Raw genomic sequence first — 16,649 nt, forward strand, 5'->3', positions numbered from 1 at the left:
AGGTGGTCAGCAGATGGCCAGAGGGTGGTCAGCAGTGTCCAGCAGATGTCCAGCAGGTGTCCATGGATGGTCAGTGATGTCCATGGATGTCCATGGGTGGTCAGGAGGAGTGGTTGGATGGGGTGTCCAGCAGATGTCCATGGATGTCCAGCAGGTGGTCAGTGGGTGTCCAGCAGGTGTCCATGGTGGTCAGTGGTGTCCATGGATGGTCAGTGATGTCCACAGGTGGTCAGTAGGTGTGGTTGTTTGGGGTGTCCAGGGGGTGTCCAGGGGATGGTCAGTGGGTGTCCAGCAGATGTCCATGGATGGTCAGTGATGGTCAGTGATGTCCATGGTGGTCAGTAGGCATGGTTGGACACCAACAGGGACTCGCTGCTTGGTAGATGTGGATGGATGGGGTGTCCAGGGGGTGTCCATGGATGGTCAGCGATGTCCAGCAGGTGTCCATGGATGGTCAGTGATGGTCAGTGATGTCCATCTCTCAGTAGGCGTGGTTGGACACGAACAGGGACTCGCTGGCCGCCGCCCCAACAGTGCCACTGGGGGTGTACTTACCCTGGCACACCAGGGAGTTGGCCTGGGGACACAGGGGACAGCAGGGACATCAGGGACAGCTGGGGACAGCAGGGACACAGGGGACAGCAGGGACATCAGGGGGGTTGGGGACATTGGGGACATTGGGGACACCAAGGGTGTTTAGGACACTGGGACTGTTGGGGACATTGGGGACATTCAAGATGTTGGGGACACTGGGGGTGTTTATGACATCGGGGACATTGGGGACACCAGGGACAGTAGGGGAAAGAGAGGGACACTGGGGACATCAGGGACACTGGGGACATTCAGGATGTTGGGGACATTGGGGGTGTTTATGACATTGGGGACAATGAGGGACATCGGGGACATCAGAGGGTGTTGGGGACATTGAGGCCATCAGGGGCATTGGGGACATTGGGAACCTTGGGGACACCAGGAGTGTTGGGGACACTGGAGACATCTGGGGACACTGGGGACACTGAGGACATTGGGGACACTCAGGGTGTTTGGGACATTGGGGGTGTTGGGGACATTGGGGACATTGGGGACACTGGGGCGCTGCTGTCCCCAAGGTCCCCAGTGACCTCCTGGGCCACCCTGTCCCTGTCCCTGTCCCTGTGTCCCCACAAGGTGTCGCCCCCAAATCTCCTCCTGCCAACCCCACCACTCCCACACCCTGAACCCCTCAATGTCCCCAAGGTGTCCCCAATGTCCCCAAGACCCCAAGTGTCCCCACCTGACCCTCTGAACCCACCTCAGATGTGGCTCCTCTGCTCTCACCTCTCCATGGTTGACCCAGCCCAAGTCCCCTCAATGTCCCCAGTGTCCCCAAGTCCCTGAGGTGTCCCCAAGGTGTCCTCAAGGTGTCCCCAATGTCCTAAAGACCCCAAATGTCCCCACCTCACCCTCTGAACCCATGTTAGATATGGTCACCACCTCTCCCTGAACCCATGTTAGATATGGTCACCACCTCTCCATGGTCAACCCAACTCAAGGAACACCCAACGTCCCCAAGACCCCTCAATGTCCCCAATATCTCCAAGGTGTCCTCAAGGTCCCCAGTGCCTTAAAGACCCCAAACATCCCCACCTCACCCTCTGAACCCACCTCAGATGTGGCTCCTCAGCTCCCACCTCTCCATGATCAACCCAACCCAACAAACACCCAACAGCCCCAAATCCCCAAGACCCCAATGGTGGCCCCAACGTCCCCAAGGTGTCCCCAACGTCCCCAGGTGCCACCTACCAGGGCTCTCTTGATGTACACCTCCTGGGCTGCCTTGGTGTTGTCCTTCTTGCCGCCCCAGACTTTGAGGGCCGAGGCCTGCAGGGCACGGCCGTACGAGAAGGTCAGTGCCCAGGGACGCGGCAGCGGGCAGCGGTTGATGGCATTGAGGTTGATGGAGGCCTCCTCCTCACTCTGGCCACCCGACAGGAATGTGATCCCTGTGGGGACATCGAGGGGACACTGTGACATCAGCCTGGGGACACTGGGACAGCCTGGGTACAGCCAGAGAGCTCAGGGACACTGGGGACATTGGGGACAGCAGTTGATGGCGTTGAGGTTGATGGAGGCTCCTCCTCACTCTGGCCACCCGACAGGAACGTGATCCCTGCGGGGACATGGGGACAGCACTGTGAAACCAGCCTGGGGACATTGGGACAGTCTGGGGACACTCAGAGAGCTCAGGGAGACTGGGGACATTGGGGACATTGGGGAGAGCGGTTGGTGGCGTTGAGGTTGATGGAGGCTCCTCCTCACTCTGGCCGCTCGACAGGAACGTGATCCCTGGGGGGACATCGAGGGGACACTGTGACATCAGCCTGGGGACAGTGACACAGCTCAGACAAAGCTCAGGGACATTGGGGACATTGGGGACAGCGGTTGGTGGCGTTGAGGTTGATGGAGGCCTCTTCTTCACTCTGGCCGCCCGACAGGAATGTGATCCCTGTGGGGACATCGAGGGGATACTGTGACATCACTGTGACATCACTGTGACATCACTGAAACATTGGGATAAAGCAGGAATGGCACAGAAACACCTCAGGGACACTGGGGACACTGGGGACAGTGGTTGATGGCCTTGAGGTTGATGGAGGCTCCTCCTCACTCTGACCCCCCGACAGGAACGTGATCCCTGTGGGGACACTGAGGTGACATTGAGGTGACACTGACCTGGCACGGCGGGTGGCACCGTCCTCCTCAGGGCGGTGACCGTGGCCATTGCACAGTGACAGTGACAATGTCACACTGGTGACACGGAGAGGACACTGAGGTGACAATGACAATGACAATGACACACAGGTGACACACAGGTGACACTGAGGTGACACTGACCTGGCACGGCGGGTGGCACCGTCATGCGCAGGGCGGTGACTGTCGCCATGGCACACAGTGACAGTGACAGTGACACAGTGACAATGACAGTGACAATGACACAGAGGTGACAATGACAATGACAGTGACAATGACACTGATCTGGCATGGCGGGTGGCACCGTCCGTCTCAGCACAGTGACCGTGGCCATGGCACACAGTGACAGTGACAATAACAATGACAATAACAATGGCACACAATAACAATGTCACAGTGACAGTGACAATGACAATAACACAAAGGCAATGACACAATGGCAATGACAATCACAATAACAATGACAATGAGGTGACAATGACACACAGGTGACACAGAAGTGACACTGACCTGGCATGGCGGGTGGCACGGTCCGTCTCAGCGCGGTGACCGTTGCCATGGCACACAGTGACAGTGACAGTGACAATGACAATAACAGTAACAATAACACAATACCAATGACACAATGACAGTGACAATAACAATAACAATAACAATGACACAGGTGACACAGAGGTGACACTGACCTGGCACAGCGGGTGGCATGGTCCGTCTCAGCGCGGTGACCGTGGCCATGGCACACAGTGACAGTGACAGTGACAATGACACAATGACAATGACACAATGACATAGAGGTGACAATGACAATGATGCAGGTGACACACAGGTGACACACAGGTGACAATGACACTGACCCGGTACGGCGGGTGGCACGGTGCGTCGCAGCGCGGTGACCGTTGCCATGGCGATCTCCTCGGGGCTGTACTTGGTGGCACAGGCGTGTCCCGCTGTCACCATGTTGGGCTTCAGCAGTGTCCCCTCGAGGTACACGTAGTGGTCACTGAGCGCCTTGTACACGGCTGCCAGCACCTGGGGACATTGAGGACATTGGGGACATTGGTCACTGAGCGCCTTGTACACGGCTGCCAGCACCTGGAGACATCATTGGGGACATTGGGGACATTGGGGACATTGGTCACTGAGCGCCTTGTACATGGCTGCAAGGACCTGGGGACATCATTGGGGACATTGGGGACACTGGGGACATCACTGGGGACATTGGGGACATTGGTCACTGAGGGCATTGTACACCGCTGCCAGCACCTTGGGACATCATTGGGGACACATGGTGACATCATTGGTGTCCCCTCGAGGTACACGTGGTGGTCACTGAGCGCCTTGTACACGGCTGCCAGCACCTGGGGACATTGGGGACATTGGGGACACATGGTGACATCATTGGTGTCCCCTCGAGGTACACGTTGTGGTCACTGAGCGCCTTGTACACGGCTGCAAGGACCTGGGGACATCACTGGGGACATTGGGGACATTGGTCACTGAGGGCCTTGTACACGGCTGCCAGCACCTGGGGACATTGGGGACATTGGGGACAATGGTCACTGAGGGCCTTGTACACAGCTGCCAGGACCTGGGGGTGACACTGGGGACATCATTCATTGGGGACAATCCAGGGACATCGGGGACAGCACTGGGGACACAGCAGGTGCCACCAACTCCTGTCCAGGTGTCATCAAACCCCCCAGGTGCCACCATCCCCTGTCCAAGTGCCACCTCCTGGTGTCACCAACCACGACAGGACACCAGGAGGTGACACTGGGACAGCTTGGGGACACCTGGAGGGGACTCAAAGCCACCCAGGTGCCACCAAACCCCCTCAGATGCCACCTCCAGATGCCACCAAACCCTCTGGAGACGCCACCAAACTCCCTCAGATGCCACCTCCCGGTGTCACCCCGCCCCTGGGGACACTTGGGGACACTTGGGGACACTCTGGGGGTGGCACTGACCTTCTCGGTGACGTACTGGCACGTCTTGAGGTCGTGGTCACCATCAGGGAGGATCTCGGGCTCCATGATGGGGACAATGCCGTTCTGGGGACACCGAGGAGACACTGGGGACATGTGAGACAGGGGGGACACTGGGGACATTGGGGACACTGGGGACATTGGGGACACGATGGGGACAATGCCGTCCTGAGGACAGTGGGGACAGGGGGACGTGTCAGACAGGGGGGACACTGGGGACACTGGGGACATTGGGGACACAATGGGGACACTGGGGACACGATGGGGACAATGCCATTCTGGGGACACCGAGGGGACAGGGGGACATGTCAGCAACCAGGGGACATTGAGGATATTGGGGATACAATGGGTGGGGTGGGGACAGCAGGAGGGGAGCCCAGAGCACTGAGGTGCCACCAAAACTGGTCTAGATGCCACCAAACCCTCTCCAGATGCCACCAAACCCCCTCTAGATCCATTAAAACCTCTCTAGATGCCACCAAAACCCATTCCAGGTGCCACCAAACCTGGTCCAGATGCCACCAAACCCCTCTAAATGGACCAAACCCAACCTAGATGCCACCAAACCCTCTCCAATGCCACCAAACCCTCTCCAAGTGCCACCAAACCCTCTCTAGATGCCACCAAACCAAGCTTAGATGCCACTAAATGCTGTCCAGGTGTGGCCAAACCTGGTCTAGATGCCACCAAACCTTGTCTAGATGCCACCAATCCCCTCTAAATGGACCAAACCCTTCCTAGATGCCACCAAACCCTCTCCAATGCCACCAAATCCTCTCCAGGTGCCATCAAACCCCCTCTAAGTGCCACCAAATCCTGTCTAGATGCCACCAAACCCCCTCTAGATCCATTAAAACCTCTCTAGATGCCACCAAACCCTCTCTAGATGCCACCAAACCCCTTTTAGATGCCACCAAACCCCCTCTAGATCCCTTAAAACCTCTCTAGATGCCACCAAACCCTCTCTAGATGCCACCAAACCCCCTTTAGATGCCACCAAACCCCCTCTAGATCCATTAAAACCTCTCCAGATGTCACCAAACCCCCTCCAGGCCACCAAATCTTCTCTAAATGAACCAAACCCTGACTAGATGTCACCAAACCCATTCCAGGTGCCACCAAACCCTCTCTAGATGCCACCAAACCCTTTCCAAGTACCACCAAACCATGCTTAAGTCCCACCAAACCCTCCCCAGATGCCACCAAACCCCCTCTAGATCAATTAAAACTCCTCTAGATGTCACCAAACCCCCTCCAGATGCCACCTCTTGGTGTCACCTGCCCTGCAGCTCCCTCCCTGCACCCTGGGGACCCTTGGGGACCCTTAGGGACCCTTGGGGACAGTGTGTGACCTGCTGGCAGATGCTGGCGTAGCGCGCCAGCACGTTGGCGTTCTCCATGGACCTGAGTCACCTCCTTGTGTCCCCAAACCCAGCCTAGATGGCACTAAACTCTCTCCAGAAGCCACCAAACCTGATCTAGATGCCACCAAACCATCCTTAAGTGCCACCAAACCCCCTCCAAGTGCCACAAAACCCTTCCTAGATGCCACCAAACCCCCTCCAGATGGACCAAACTCTCCAGATGCCACCAAACCCCCTCTAGATCCATTAAAACCTCTCTAGATGCCACCAAACCCTCTCCAAGTGCCACCAAACCCCCTCTAGATGTCACCAAACCTTCTCCGAGTGCCACCAAACCATGCTTAAATCCCACCAAACCCTCTCTAGATGTCACCAAACCTTCTCCAGATGCCACCAAACCCTCTACAAGTGACACCAAACCCAGCCTAGATGTCACCAAACCCCCTCTAGATGCCACCAAACCCCCTCCAGATTCCACCTCTTGGTGTCACCTGCCCTGCAGCTCCCTCCCCGCACCCTGGGGACAGTTGGGGACAGGGTGTGACCTGCTGGCAGATGCTGGCATAGCGCGCCAGCACGTTGGCGTTCTCCATGATGGTGAGGCGCGTGGGCATGTGCGCCGTGATCTTGAGCACGCAGCGCCACTTGGCAAAGTCAGCGCTGTCCTTCTTGTACTGGGCACAGCACTCCATGAGGCCATCGAGACCTGGGGACAGACAGGGGACATCATCGGGGACATTGGGTACATTGAGAAAAAATTTGGAAAAAAATCGGAGAAAAAACAGTGAAAAAGCGAGAAAAAACGGTGAAAAAATGAGGAAAATCGGTGGAAAATTGGGAAAAAGTGGGATTGGGGGCATTGGGGACATTGGGGACACTGGGGACACTGGGGACGTTGGGGACGTTGGGGACATTGGGGATGTTGGGGACATTGAGAAAAAATTTGGAAAAAAATTGGAGAAAATTTGAGAAAAATTGGTGCAAAAACAAGAAAAAATGGTGAAAAAATGAGGAAAATCGGTGGAAATTTGAGAAAAAATGGTGGAAAATTGGGAAATAAATGGGATTGGGGACATTGGGGACATTGAGGACACTGGGGACATTGGGGACATTGAGAAAAAATTTGGAAAAAATTGGAGAAAATTTGAGAAAAAATGGTGAAAAAACGAGAAAAATCGGCAGAAATTTGGGGAAAATGGTGGAAATTGGGAAAAAATGGGATTGGGGACATTGGGGACATTGGGGACATTGGGGTGAATGGGGACACGGGGGACACTGGGGACATTGGGGTCAATGGGGTCAATGAGGACATTGAGATCATGGAGGACCTGGAGAGCATTGGGGACACTGGGGACACTGGGGACATTGGAGGTGTTGGGGGCACTGGGGACATTGGGGACATTGGGGACACTGGGGACACTGGGGACATTGGGGACGTCGGGGATATTGAGAAAAAATTTTGAAAAAAAATGGAGATAAATCTGAGAAAAAATGGTGAAAAAAAGAGGAAAATTGGTGGAAAATTGGGAAAAAATGGGATTGGGGACATTGGGGACGTTGGGGGCATTGGGGACGTTGGGGGCATTGAGAAGAAATGGGAGAAAATTGGAGGAAAAAAGTGAAAAAGTTGGAAAAAATAGGAAAAAATTGGACGAAAAATGGGGAAAAAACGGTGGAAAACTGGGAATAAATGGATTGGGGACATTGGTATAAAATGGGTGGGGAAAGGGAAAAGTTAGAACTGGGGACATTGGGGACATTGGGGACATTGAGAAAAAATATGAGAAAATTTGGGAAAGAATTGGAGAAAATTTTGGGGAAAAATTGGGGAAAAATTGGATGGAAAATGGGGCAAATAGGGCAGAAAATAGGGGAAGAAATGGATTGGGGACGTTGGGAAAAATGGGTGGGAAAAGGGGAAAAAGGGATTGGGGGAAAATGGTGGAAAATTGAGAGAAATGGGATTGGGGACATTGGGGACGTTGGGGACATTGAGGAAAAATTTGGAAAAAATTTGAGAAAATCTGAGAAAAATTGGTGAAAAAATGAGAAAAAAAGGTGAAAAAAGGAGGAAAATCGGTGGCAATTTGAGAAAAAATGGTGGAAAATTGGGAAAAAAATGGGATTGGGGACATTGGGGACATTGGGGACATTGGGGACACTGGGGGACATTGGGGACATTGGGGGTGTTGGGGACATTGGGGACATTGGGGACATTGGGGACACTGGGGACACTGTGGACATTGGGGACATCGGGGACACGGGACCCTGTGGTGGCACGGGCTGGGCTGGGAGGGTGACACAGCAATGAGGACACCGGGGTGGCATTGGTGACACAGCTGTGAGACAGCAATGGGGACACCGGGGTGGCATTGGGGACACAGCTGTGACACAGCAATGGGGACACCGGGGTGCCATTGGGGACACAGCTGTGACAGGGACGGGGACACAGCGGTGGCATTGGGGACAGGGCTGTGACAGGGATGGGGACACAGCTGTGACAGGGATGGGGACACAGTGGTGGCATTGGAGACACAACTTTGACAGGGACAGGGACACGGTGGTGACATGGGGATGGGGACACCATGGTGGCACTGGGGACACAGCTGTGACAGGGATGGGGACACAGCAGTGACACAGGGATGGGGACACCATGGTGGCACTGGGGACACAGCTGTGACAGGGACAGGGACACGGTGGTGACACGGGGACGGGGACACGGTGGTGACATGGGGATGGGGACACCATGGTGGCACTGGGGACACCATGGTGGCATTGGGGACACAGCTGTGGCAGGGACAGGGACACTGTGGTGGCATCAGGGACACGACAGTGACACGGGGATGGGGACACAGTGGTGGCATCAGGGATACATTGGGGACACTGGGGTGACAAAGGAACAGGGACACAGTGGTGGCACTGGGGACACAGGTATGACACAGGAATAGGGACACTGTGGTGGCCTTGGGGACACATTGGGGACATTGCTGTGACAGGGACAGGGATACTGTGGTGGCATCAGGGACAGGGCTGTGACAGGGACACAGTGGTGGCACTGAGGACACGGTGGTGACACGGGGATGGGGACACCATGGTGACACAGGGATGGGGACACTGGGGTGACACAGTGGTGGCACTCAGGACACAGCAGTGACAGGGACACAGCGGTGACAGGGACATGGTGGTGGCATTGGGGACACCAAGGTGGCCTTGGGGACACAGCAGTGACAGGGATGGGGACAGGGCTGGGACAGGGACAGAACGGTGGCATTGGGGACACAGCTGTGACAGGGATGGGGACACGGTGGTGACAGAGACAGGGACACGATGGTGGCACTGGAGAGACCATGGTGGCCTTGGGGACAGGGCTGTGACAGGGAGAGAACCGTGGCAATGGGGACACAGTGGTGGCACTCAGGACAGAGTGGTGACAGGGACACAGCAGTGATGGGGACACAGCGGTGGCATTGGGGACACCATGGTGGCCTTGGGAACACAGCTGTGACAGGGATGGGGACAAGGATGGGACAGGGACACAGCGGTGGCCTTGGGGACAGGGCTGGGACAGGGATGGGGACACAGCAGTGACAGGGACACAGTGGTGGCCTTGGGGACACCATGGTGGCCTTGGGGACAGGGCTGGGACAGGGACAAGGACACCACAATGGCCTTGGGGACAGGACTGTGACAGGGATGGGGACACAGTGGTGACAGGGACACAGTGGTGGCACTGGGGACACCATGGTGTCCTTGGGGACAGGGACAGGGACACCATGATGGCCTTGGGGACAGGACTGTGACAAGGATGGGGACAAAGCGGTGGCACTGGGGACAGGGCTGTGACACAGACAAGGACACCATGGTGGCCCTGGGGACACAGTGGTGGCCTTGGGGACAGGACTGTCACAGGGACAGTGACACAATGGTGGCCTTGGGGACATGGTGGTGGCCTTGGGGACAGGGCTGTGGCACTGGGGACCCGGTGGTGGCCTTGGGGACAGGGTGGTGACAGGGACAGTGACACCATGGTGGCCTTGGGGACAGGGCAGTGGCCTTGGGGACACGGCAGTGGCCTTGGGGACACCATGGTGGCCTTGGGGACAGGGCGGTAGCCTTGGTGACACCATGGTGGCCTTGGGGACAGGGCTGTCACTCACCCTGGGTCGTGGTCTCGCCATTGGTGCCAGCCAGGGGCACCACGCCCTTGTCCACCTGGGGGACAGTGACAGCATCACAGGGACACCGGGGACACTGGCACGGCGCCGATGGCCCCGAGTGTCCCTGGTGTCCCCAAACTGTCCCTGATGTCCCCAAGTGTCCCTGGTGTCCCCAGAGCATCCTTGATGTCCCCAAATGTCCCTGATGTCCCCAAACTGTCCCTGATGTCCCCAAGGGTCCCTGATGTCCCCTCAATGTCCCTGATGTCCCCAAATGTCCCCTGATGTCCCCAAACTGTCCCTGATGTCCCCTCAATGTCCCTGGTGTCCCCAAGTGTCCCTGATGTCCCCAAAGTGTCCCTGATGTCCCCAAATGTCTCCACGTCACTCCCTAAACCCACTTCAGATGTGCTGGTCTTATGTGTGATGATGTGTCGGATAAAAATGCTGGATTTTATTTCAGGAATGTATGGATTGTTGTTATGGCTGTGTACTCAGTTTGTTTGGGGAGAAGAAGGGGAAGGGGCTTTTCAGCCTTTGTCTTCCTTCTTCTCCTCAAAATTGTTGACATCTCTATTAGAAAATACTGAATTTCCCCCGAGTTTAAAAGAAACCATCTTTCTGGCATTTAATTTATTAAGCCTTTTCTATACTGTCTGGAGTGTATATAAAATGAAAGCTGAGATTTCTAGAGGGGTTAGAGAGACTCCTGATTCAGGACTAAAACAAAGCAGGAAAAATCTTGACTGGAGTGGGAAATGGGAGGATATGGGCCAGACTCTAAAGGAATTTTCTGTTCCTATAGACTGGGACTTTCCATCTGATCAAATTCAGAACCCAGTTGAGGTGGCAAAGTATTTGAGGGAGAAGTGCCATGGTAATACTAAGGAAGAAAGGATTACTGCAGTGAGCTGGGCCTTGGCGTTTGTTTACCGTACTCTGCTAGATACTGTGGAGCAGCAGATAGCAGAAAGGGAACAGGGAGATAAGTTAGTTACTATCCCAGTGACCCAGGCTGCAGCTAACATCCCAGGCTCCAGGCTAGCAGCTGAATCAGACAATAGGCCCCAACCCATGGCTGTTGCAGCTAATACAAGAGGTGGAAAGTGTAAAGGCAAGACCGATCGAAAGGTGGAAGATGATGAGGATGATGCGACCGATCGAAAGGTGGAGGATGATGATGATGATGCAGGAGAAGGACCCTCACCAAAATCAGAGGCCACATCAAGGGGCACAGAATCTGGAGCTAATATTGACTCCTTCTCTCTGAAGGACCTCAGAGGCCTAAGAAAGGATTACAGACGACAACCTGATGAATCTATAATTAGTTGGTTAGTCTGCCTTTGGGATGCTGCAGGGGAGGTTACGATTTTGGATGGTACTGAAGCGAGGCATTTGGGATCCCTGTCACATGATCCTGTCATCGATCAAGGTATGATGAGGGGGGCTAACCCTCACAGCCTCTGGGAACGGGTCCTAAGAAGCGTAGCAGAACGATACCTGTGTACGGATGATCTCTATATGCAGCAGACACGGTGGAAGACCATAGAACAGGGGATCCAATGCCTGAGAGAGATGGCGGTGGCAGAGCTCATTTTCTCAGATGATGCAACAACTAGGAATCCGGACCTGGTACCATGCACACCTGTAATGTGGAGGAAACTTGTGCGACTTGGGCCACCTGAATACACTTCTGCCCTAGCAATAATGAAGCGGGATGATACATATGAGACTGTGCTCGATATGACAAAGAAGCTTCGAGCGTATGCAGATGCTGTGCATGGCCCAACTCATGCCAGAATTGCAGCAGTGGAAACCCAACTGCAGAAACCAGAGGACAAAATAGAGGAGAATCATAAGAAACTCCGGGAAGAGATTAAGGAGGACCTTATTCAAATCTCAGCTGTACAAATTAGAGGCCCTGGTGTCCAACGCTGGCGCTCCTTTGATGGGGAGAGAAGGTACATCCCACGGGCTGAGTTATGGGCTTTTCTGCGTGAGTCTGGAGAAGACATGAGGAGATGGAATGGAAAACCCACCGCTGCTTTGGCACAACGGGTGCGTGATTTGAAGAAAAGAGGAAGTATCACCAAAAGGATAGCAGCTCCGGTCGCTCGTCGCCGAGATGTTAAGTATGCTGATGACGATGACATGTCCGATCCCCTTGAAGGAACTTCTAAGGCATATGCCCAAGGAAAGGAGGACAATCTGGCTTAGAGGGGCCCTGCCTCCAGCCAGGAAGAGGCACGGGAGAACCGGGTTTTCTGGAAGGTGTGGATCAGATCGCCTGGCACATCAGAGCGACAAGACTATGAAGCATTGGTTGACACTGGATCACAGTGTACCTTAATGCCATCGGAACACGTGGGGACAGAACCTGTTTCCATTGCTGGAGTGACAGGGGGATCACAACAGTTCACTTTGTTGGAAGCTGAGGTGAGCTTGACTGGGAAGGAGTGGCAGGAACTTCCGATTGTGACTGGTCCAGAGGCTCCGTGTATTTTGGGCATAGACTTCCTCCGGAATGGCTATTACAAAGATCCTAAGGGATTCAGGTGGGCTTTTGGAATAGCTGCAGTGGAGATAGAGGGTATTAAACAATTGAATACCTTGTCTGGACTATCAGAGAACCCATCTGCAGTAGGACTCTTGAAGGTAGAGGAGCAACGAGTGCCAATTGCCCCCTCAACAGTGCACCGCAGGCAGTACCGGACGAATCGAGATGCTGTGATCCCCATCCACAAAATGATCCGAGAGCTGGAGAGCCAAGGGGTGGTCAGTAAAACCCACTCACCCTTCAACAGCCCTATCTGGCCTGTGCGAAAATCTGACGGAGAATGGAGACTGACTGTGGACTATCGTGCCTTGAATGAAGTGACTCCACTACTGAGTGCGGCTGTACCGGACATACTGGAACTGCAGTACGAGCTGGAGTCCAAGGCAGCAAAGTGGTACGCAACCATCGATATTGCTAACGCGTTTTTCTCCATCCCTCTGGCAGCAGAATGCAGGCCTCAGTTTGCTTTTACATGGAGGGGAGTGCAGTATACCTGGAACCGACTGCCCCAGGGGTGGAAACACAGCCCCACCATCTGCCATGGACTGATCCAGACTGCACTAGAAAGGGGTGAGGCTCCAGAACATTTACAATATATTGATGATATCATTGTTTGGGGGAGCACGGCAATAGAAGTGTTCGAGAAAGGAGAGAAGATAATTCATATTCTCTTGGAAGCCGGATTTGCCATTAAGAAGAGCAAAGTCAAGGGACCTGCCCGAGAAACTCAGTTTTTGGGGGTGAAGTGGCAAGATGGACGGCGTCAGATTCCTGCTGATGTTATTAACAAAATCACTGCTATGTCCCCACCAACTGATAAGAAGGAAACACAAGCTTTCTTAGGTGCTATAGGTTTCTGGAGGATGCACATCCCTGAGTATAGTCAGATTGTGCGATCCCTTTATCTGGTTACCCACAAGAAGAACAACTTCCACTGGGGCCCTGAGCAGCAGCAAGCTTTCATCCAGATCAAGCAGGAGATCGCTCATGATGTAGCCCTTGGTCCAGTCAGGACAGGACCAGATCTGAAGAACGTGCTCTACCTTGCAGCCAGGAGCCATGGTCTGTCCTGGAGCCTTTGGCAGAAGGTGCCTCGCGAGACCCGAGGCCGACCATTGGGATTTTGGAGTCAGAGCTACAGGGGGTCTGAAGATAACTATACCCCAACAGAAAAGGAAATCTTGGCCGCCTATGAAGGAGTCCAAGCCGCCTCGGAGGTGATTGGTACAGAGGCACAACTCCTTCTGGCACCCCAACTACCAGTGCTGGGATGGATGTTCAGAGGAAAGGTTCCCTCTACCCACCATGCCACCAGTGCTACTTGGAGTAAGTGGATTGCCCTCATTACGCAGCGCGCTCGAATTGGGAAGTTAAATCGCCCTGGGATCCTGGAAATAATTACAAATTGGCCCGAAGGTGAAAGCTTTAGTGTCGCAGATGAGGAACAAGAGCCAGTGACCCGGGTTGAGGAAGCTCCGCCATACAATCAGTTACCGGCAGAAGAAACATGTTACGCTCTATTCACCGATGGTTCTTGTCGCGTCATAGGGATGAAACGGAGGTGGAAAGCAGCTGTATGGAGTCCCACTCGACGAGTTGCAGAGGCTACTGAAGGAGAAGGCGAATCCAGTCAATTTGCTGAAATCAAAGCTATTCAACTGGCCCTAGGTATTGCAGAGAGAGAGAAGTGGCCAAGGCTCTATTTGTATACCGATTCTTGGATGGTAGCCAACGCTCTATGGGGATGGCTGAAGAGATGGAAAGAGGCGAACTGGCAGCGAAGAGGAAAACCAATTTGGGCTGCGGAAGAGTGGAAAGATATCGCTACTCGGTTAGAGAAGTTACCTGTGAAGGTTCGCCATGTAGATGCCCATGTCCCCAGAAGTAGAGCTAATGAAGGGCAGCAAAACAACCAGCAAGTACATCAGGCAGCAAAGATAGGGGAGTTGAAGACAGATCTCGACTGGGAGCATAAGGGAGAGGTATTCTTAGCACGATGGGCCCATGATGCCTCAGGCCACCAGGGTAGAGATGCCACCTATAAGTGGGCACGAGACCGAGGGGTGGATCTAACCATGGACAGTATCTCTCAGGTTATTCGTGACTGTGAGACATGCGCTGCCATTAAGCAGGCCAAGCGGGTGAAGCCCCTCTGGTATGGGGGGCGGTGGTCTAAGTACAAATACGGGGAGGCCTGGCAGATTGATTACATCACACTGCCTCAAACCCGCCAGGGCAAGCGCTATGTACTAACCATGGTAGAAGCCACTACGGGATGGTTGAAAACCTACCCTGTGTCTCATGCTACAGCCCGTAACACTATCTTGGGCCTTGAAAAGCAGGTCCTTTGGAGGCACGGTACTCCCGAGAGAATTGAGTCGGATAATGGGACTCATTTTAAAAACAATCTTATTAATACTTGGGCTAGGGAACATGGCATCGAGTGGATATACCATATCCCCTATCATGCACCAGCTGCAGGGAAAGTGGAAAGGTATAATGGATTGTTAAAAACCACCTTAAAAGCATTGGGTGGGGGGTCTTTAAAAAACTGGGAGCAGCATTTGGCAAAGGCTACCTGGTTAGTTAACACTCGAGGTTCCACCAACCGAGCGGGTCCTGGTCAGTCTGAGCTCCTTAATATAGTAGATGGGGATAAAGCCCCAGTGGCCCATGTCAGAGGTTTGTTGGGAAAGACAGTATGGATCAACCCTGCCTCGAGTACAGACAAACCCATCCGTGGGATTGTCTTTGCTCAAGGACCAGGTTATACATGGTGGATAATGCAGAAAGATGGAACAACACGGTGTGTACCTCAGGGAGACCTGATTGTGGGATGAGACTCATATATGAATGTCATTGTTTGTTGAATGTGAGACAGAAGGAAACTGTAAGTGTCAAAGGTCTGAGCAAGTAAGATGAGAGGAATGCGTAAGTGTCAAAGGTGTGAGTAAGTGAAATGAAAGTTTTTATTGTATATTCACGATACGGGATAAGGGGTGGAGTGTCGTGGGTTGACAGCCTTTATCCCAATATCATGTGTTGTGTCTGGCAGCTGTGCCTTTTCTCTCTTCCCCCCCCCCCCCCCCAGCCGTCTTGCTGCGGCGGGGCGGGGAAGAGGGGGGGGGAGTGTTTGACCAGGGCCTTTTTGCTTTGGGCTTTTTGCTGCTTGGCTTGGCTAGCCACTTTGCTTGCTTGCTTTCTTCTTTCTGCGCTGTTTTTTTTTCTTTTCTTTTGTTCCCTCTTTCTTACCCTCCCCTGAAGATACTGGACCGGCTCCGGACCTGACCTGAGACGTCCAGGACACCTGGAGCTTGCAAGAGAAGCCTGGTGCCCTCACAACACAGTCTGTTTCTTTCCTTTTCTTGTGTTGGGGAGTGTTCTTTTGTTACTTGTAAATAAATAGGTTTTGTTTTCCACTTTGCTCCTCCGAGAAATTCCTTCCCGAACCCGGTGTTGGGAGAGGGGGGGTTGGAGGTTTGTTTTGTTTGCGGGGCTCCCTTTTGGAGATTTCCCCTAATTTGTCCTAAACCAGGACAACCCAGACACCGCAGAAGGTCAAATGCTGCTAAAAGTCCAATTTGTTACCAAATCTTGGCCTGATATACGGAGAAAACTGGAAAAGATGGAAGATTGGCAAGAGAAGGACATTAATGACTTATTAAGAGAGGCATTGAAGGTGTATTTAAGGAGGGAGGAAGAAAAAGCAAAGGCCAAGGCTAGGATCATGGTTGCTGTAGCTAGAGAAAGTGCAGGGTGGGCGGGTCCACCACCAGGAGGAGGCAAGGATAGGTCAGTACTGTCAGGTACAAGAGGGATGGAGAGACCTCAAGGCCCTTTGAGAGAGCGACATTGC

At 53.7% G+C, this 16,649-nt stretch overlaps 2 protein-coding genes across 2 annotated transcripts; one reads left to right on the top strand and one right to left on the bottom strand.

Annotated features, from left to right (window-relative positions):
* Positions 1-481: 481 nt before the first annotated feature.
* Positions 482-10,315, bottom strand: LOC134434573 (fructose-bisphosphate aldolase A-like; the record flags this gene model as incomplete). Its single annotated transcript, XM_063183236.1, has 6 exons — positions 482-577; positions 1,783-1,982; positions 3,585-3,759; positions 4,698-4,781; positions 6,625-6,785; positions 10,237-10,315. Coding segments are annotated over 6 exons (795 nt in total), but the record flags the coding sequence as incomplete, so codon positions are not given.
* A 767-nt stretch (positions 10,316-11,082) lies between these two features.
* LOC134434570 (uncharacterized) lies at positions 11,083-13,084 on the top strand. The gene is made up of 2 exons (XM_063183235.1): positions 11,083-11,367; positions 11,404-13,084. Exons 1-2 carry the CDS (start codon positions 11,311-11,313, stop codon positions 12,451-12,453), a joined length of 1,107 nt encoding a protein of 368 aa, XP_063039305.1. The 5' UTR covers positions 11,083-11,310; the 3' UTR covers positions 12,454-13,084.
* Positions 13,085-16,649: the final 3,565 nt, after the last annotated feature.

Source organism: Melospiza melodia, unplaced genomic scaffold (assembly GCF_035770615.1).
Source record: "Melospiza melodia melodia isolate bMelMel2 unplaced genomic scaffold, bMelMel2.pri scaffold_44, whole genome shotgun sequence".
Lineage (NCBI taxonomy): Eukaryota > Metazoa > Chordata > Aves > Passeriformes > Passerellidae > Melospiza > Melospiza melodia.

Coding starts and splice junctions, on each gene's coding strand:
- LOC134434570 (XM_063183235.1), top strand. CDS start 11,311: ATGGCTGTTGCAGCTAATACAAGAGGTGGAAAGTGTAAAGGCAAGACC. Junction 11,368..11,403: donor AAGGCAAGACCGATCGAAAG/GTGGAAGATGAT, acceptor ACCGATCGAAAG/GTGGAGGATGATGATGATGA.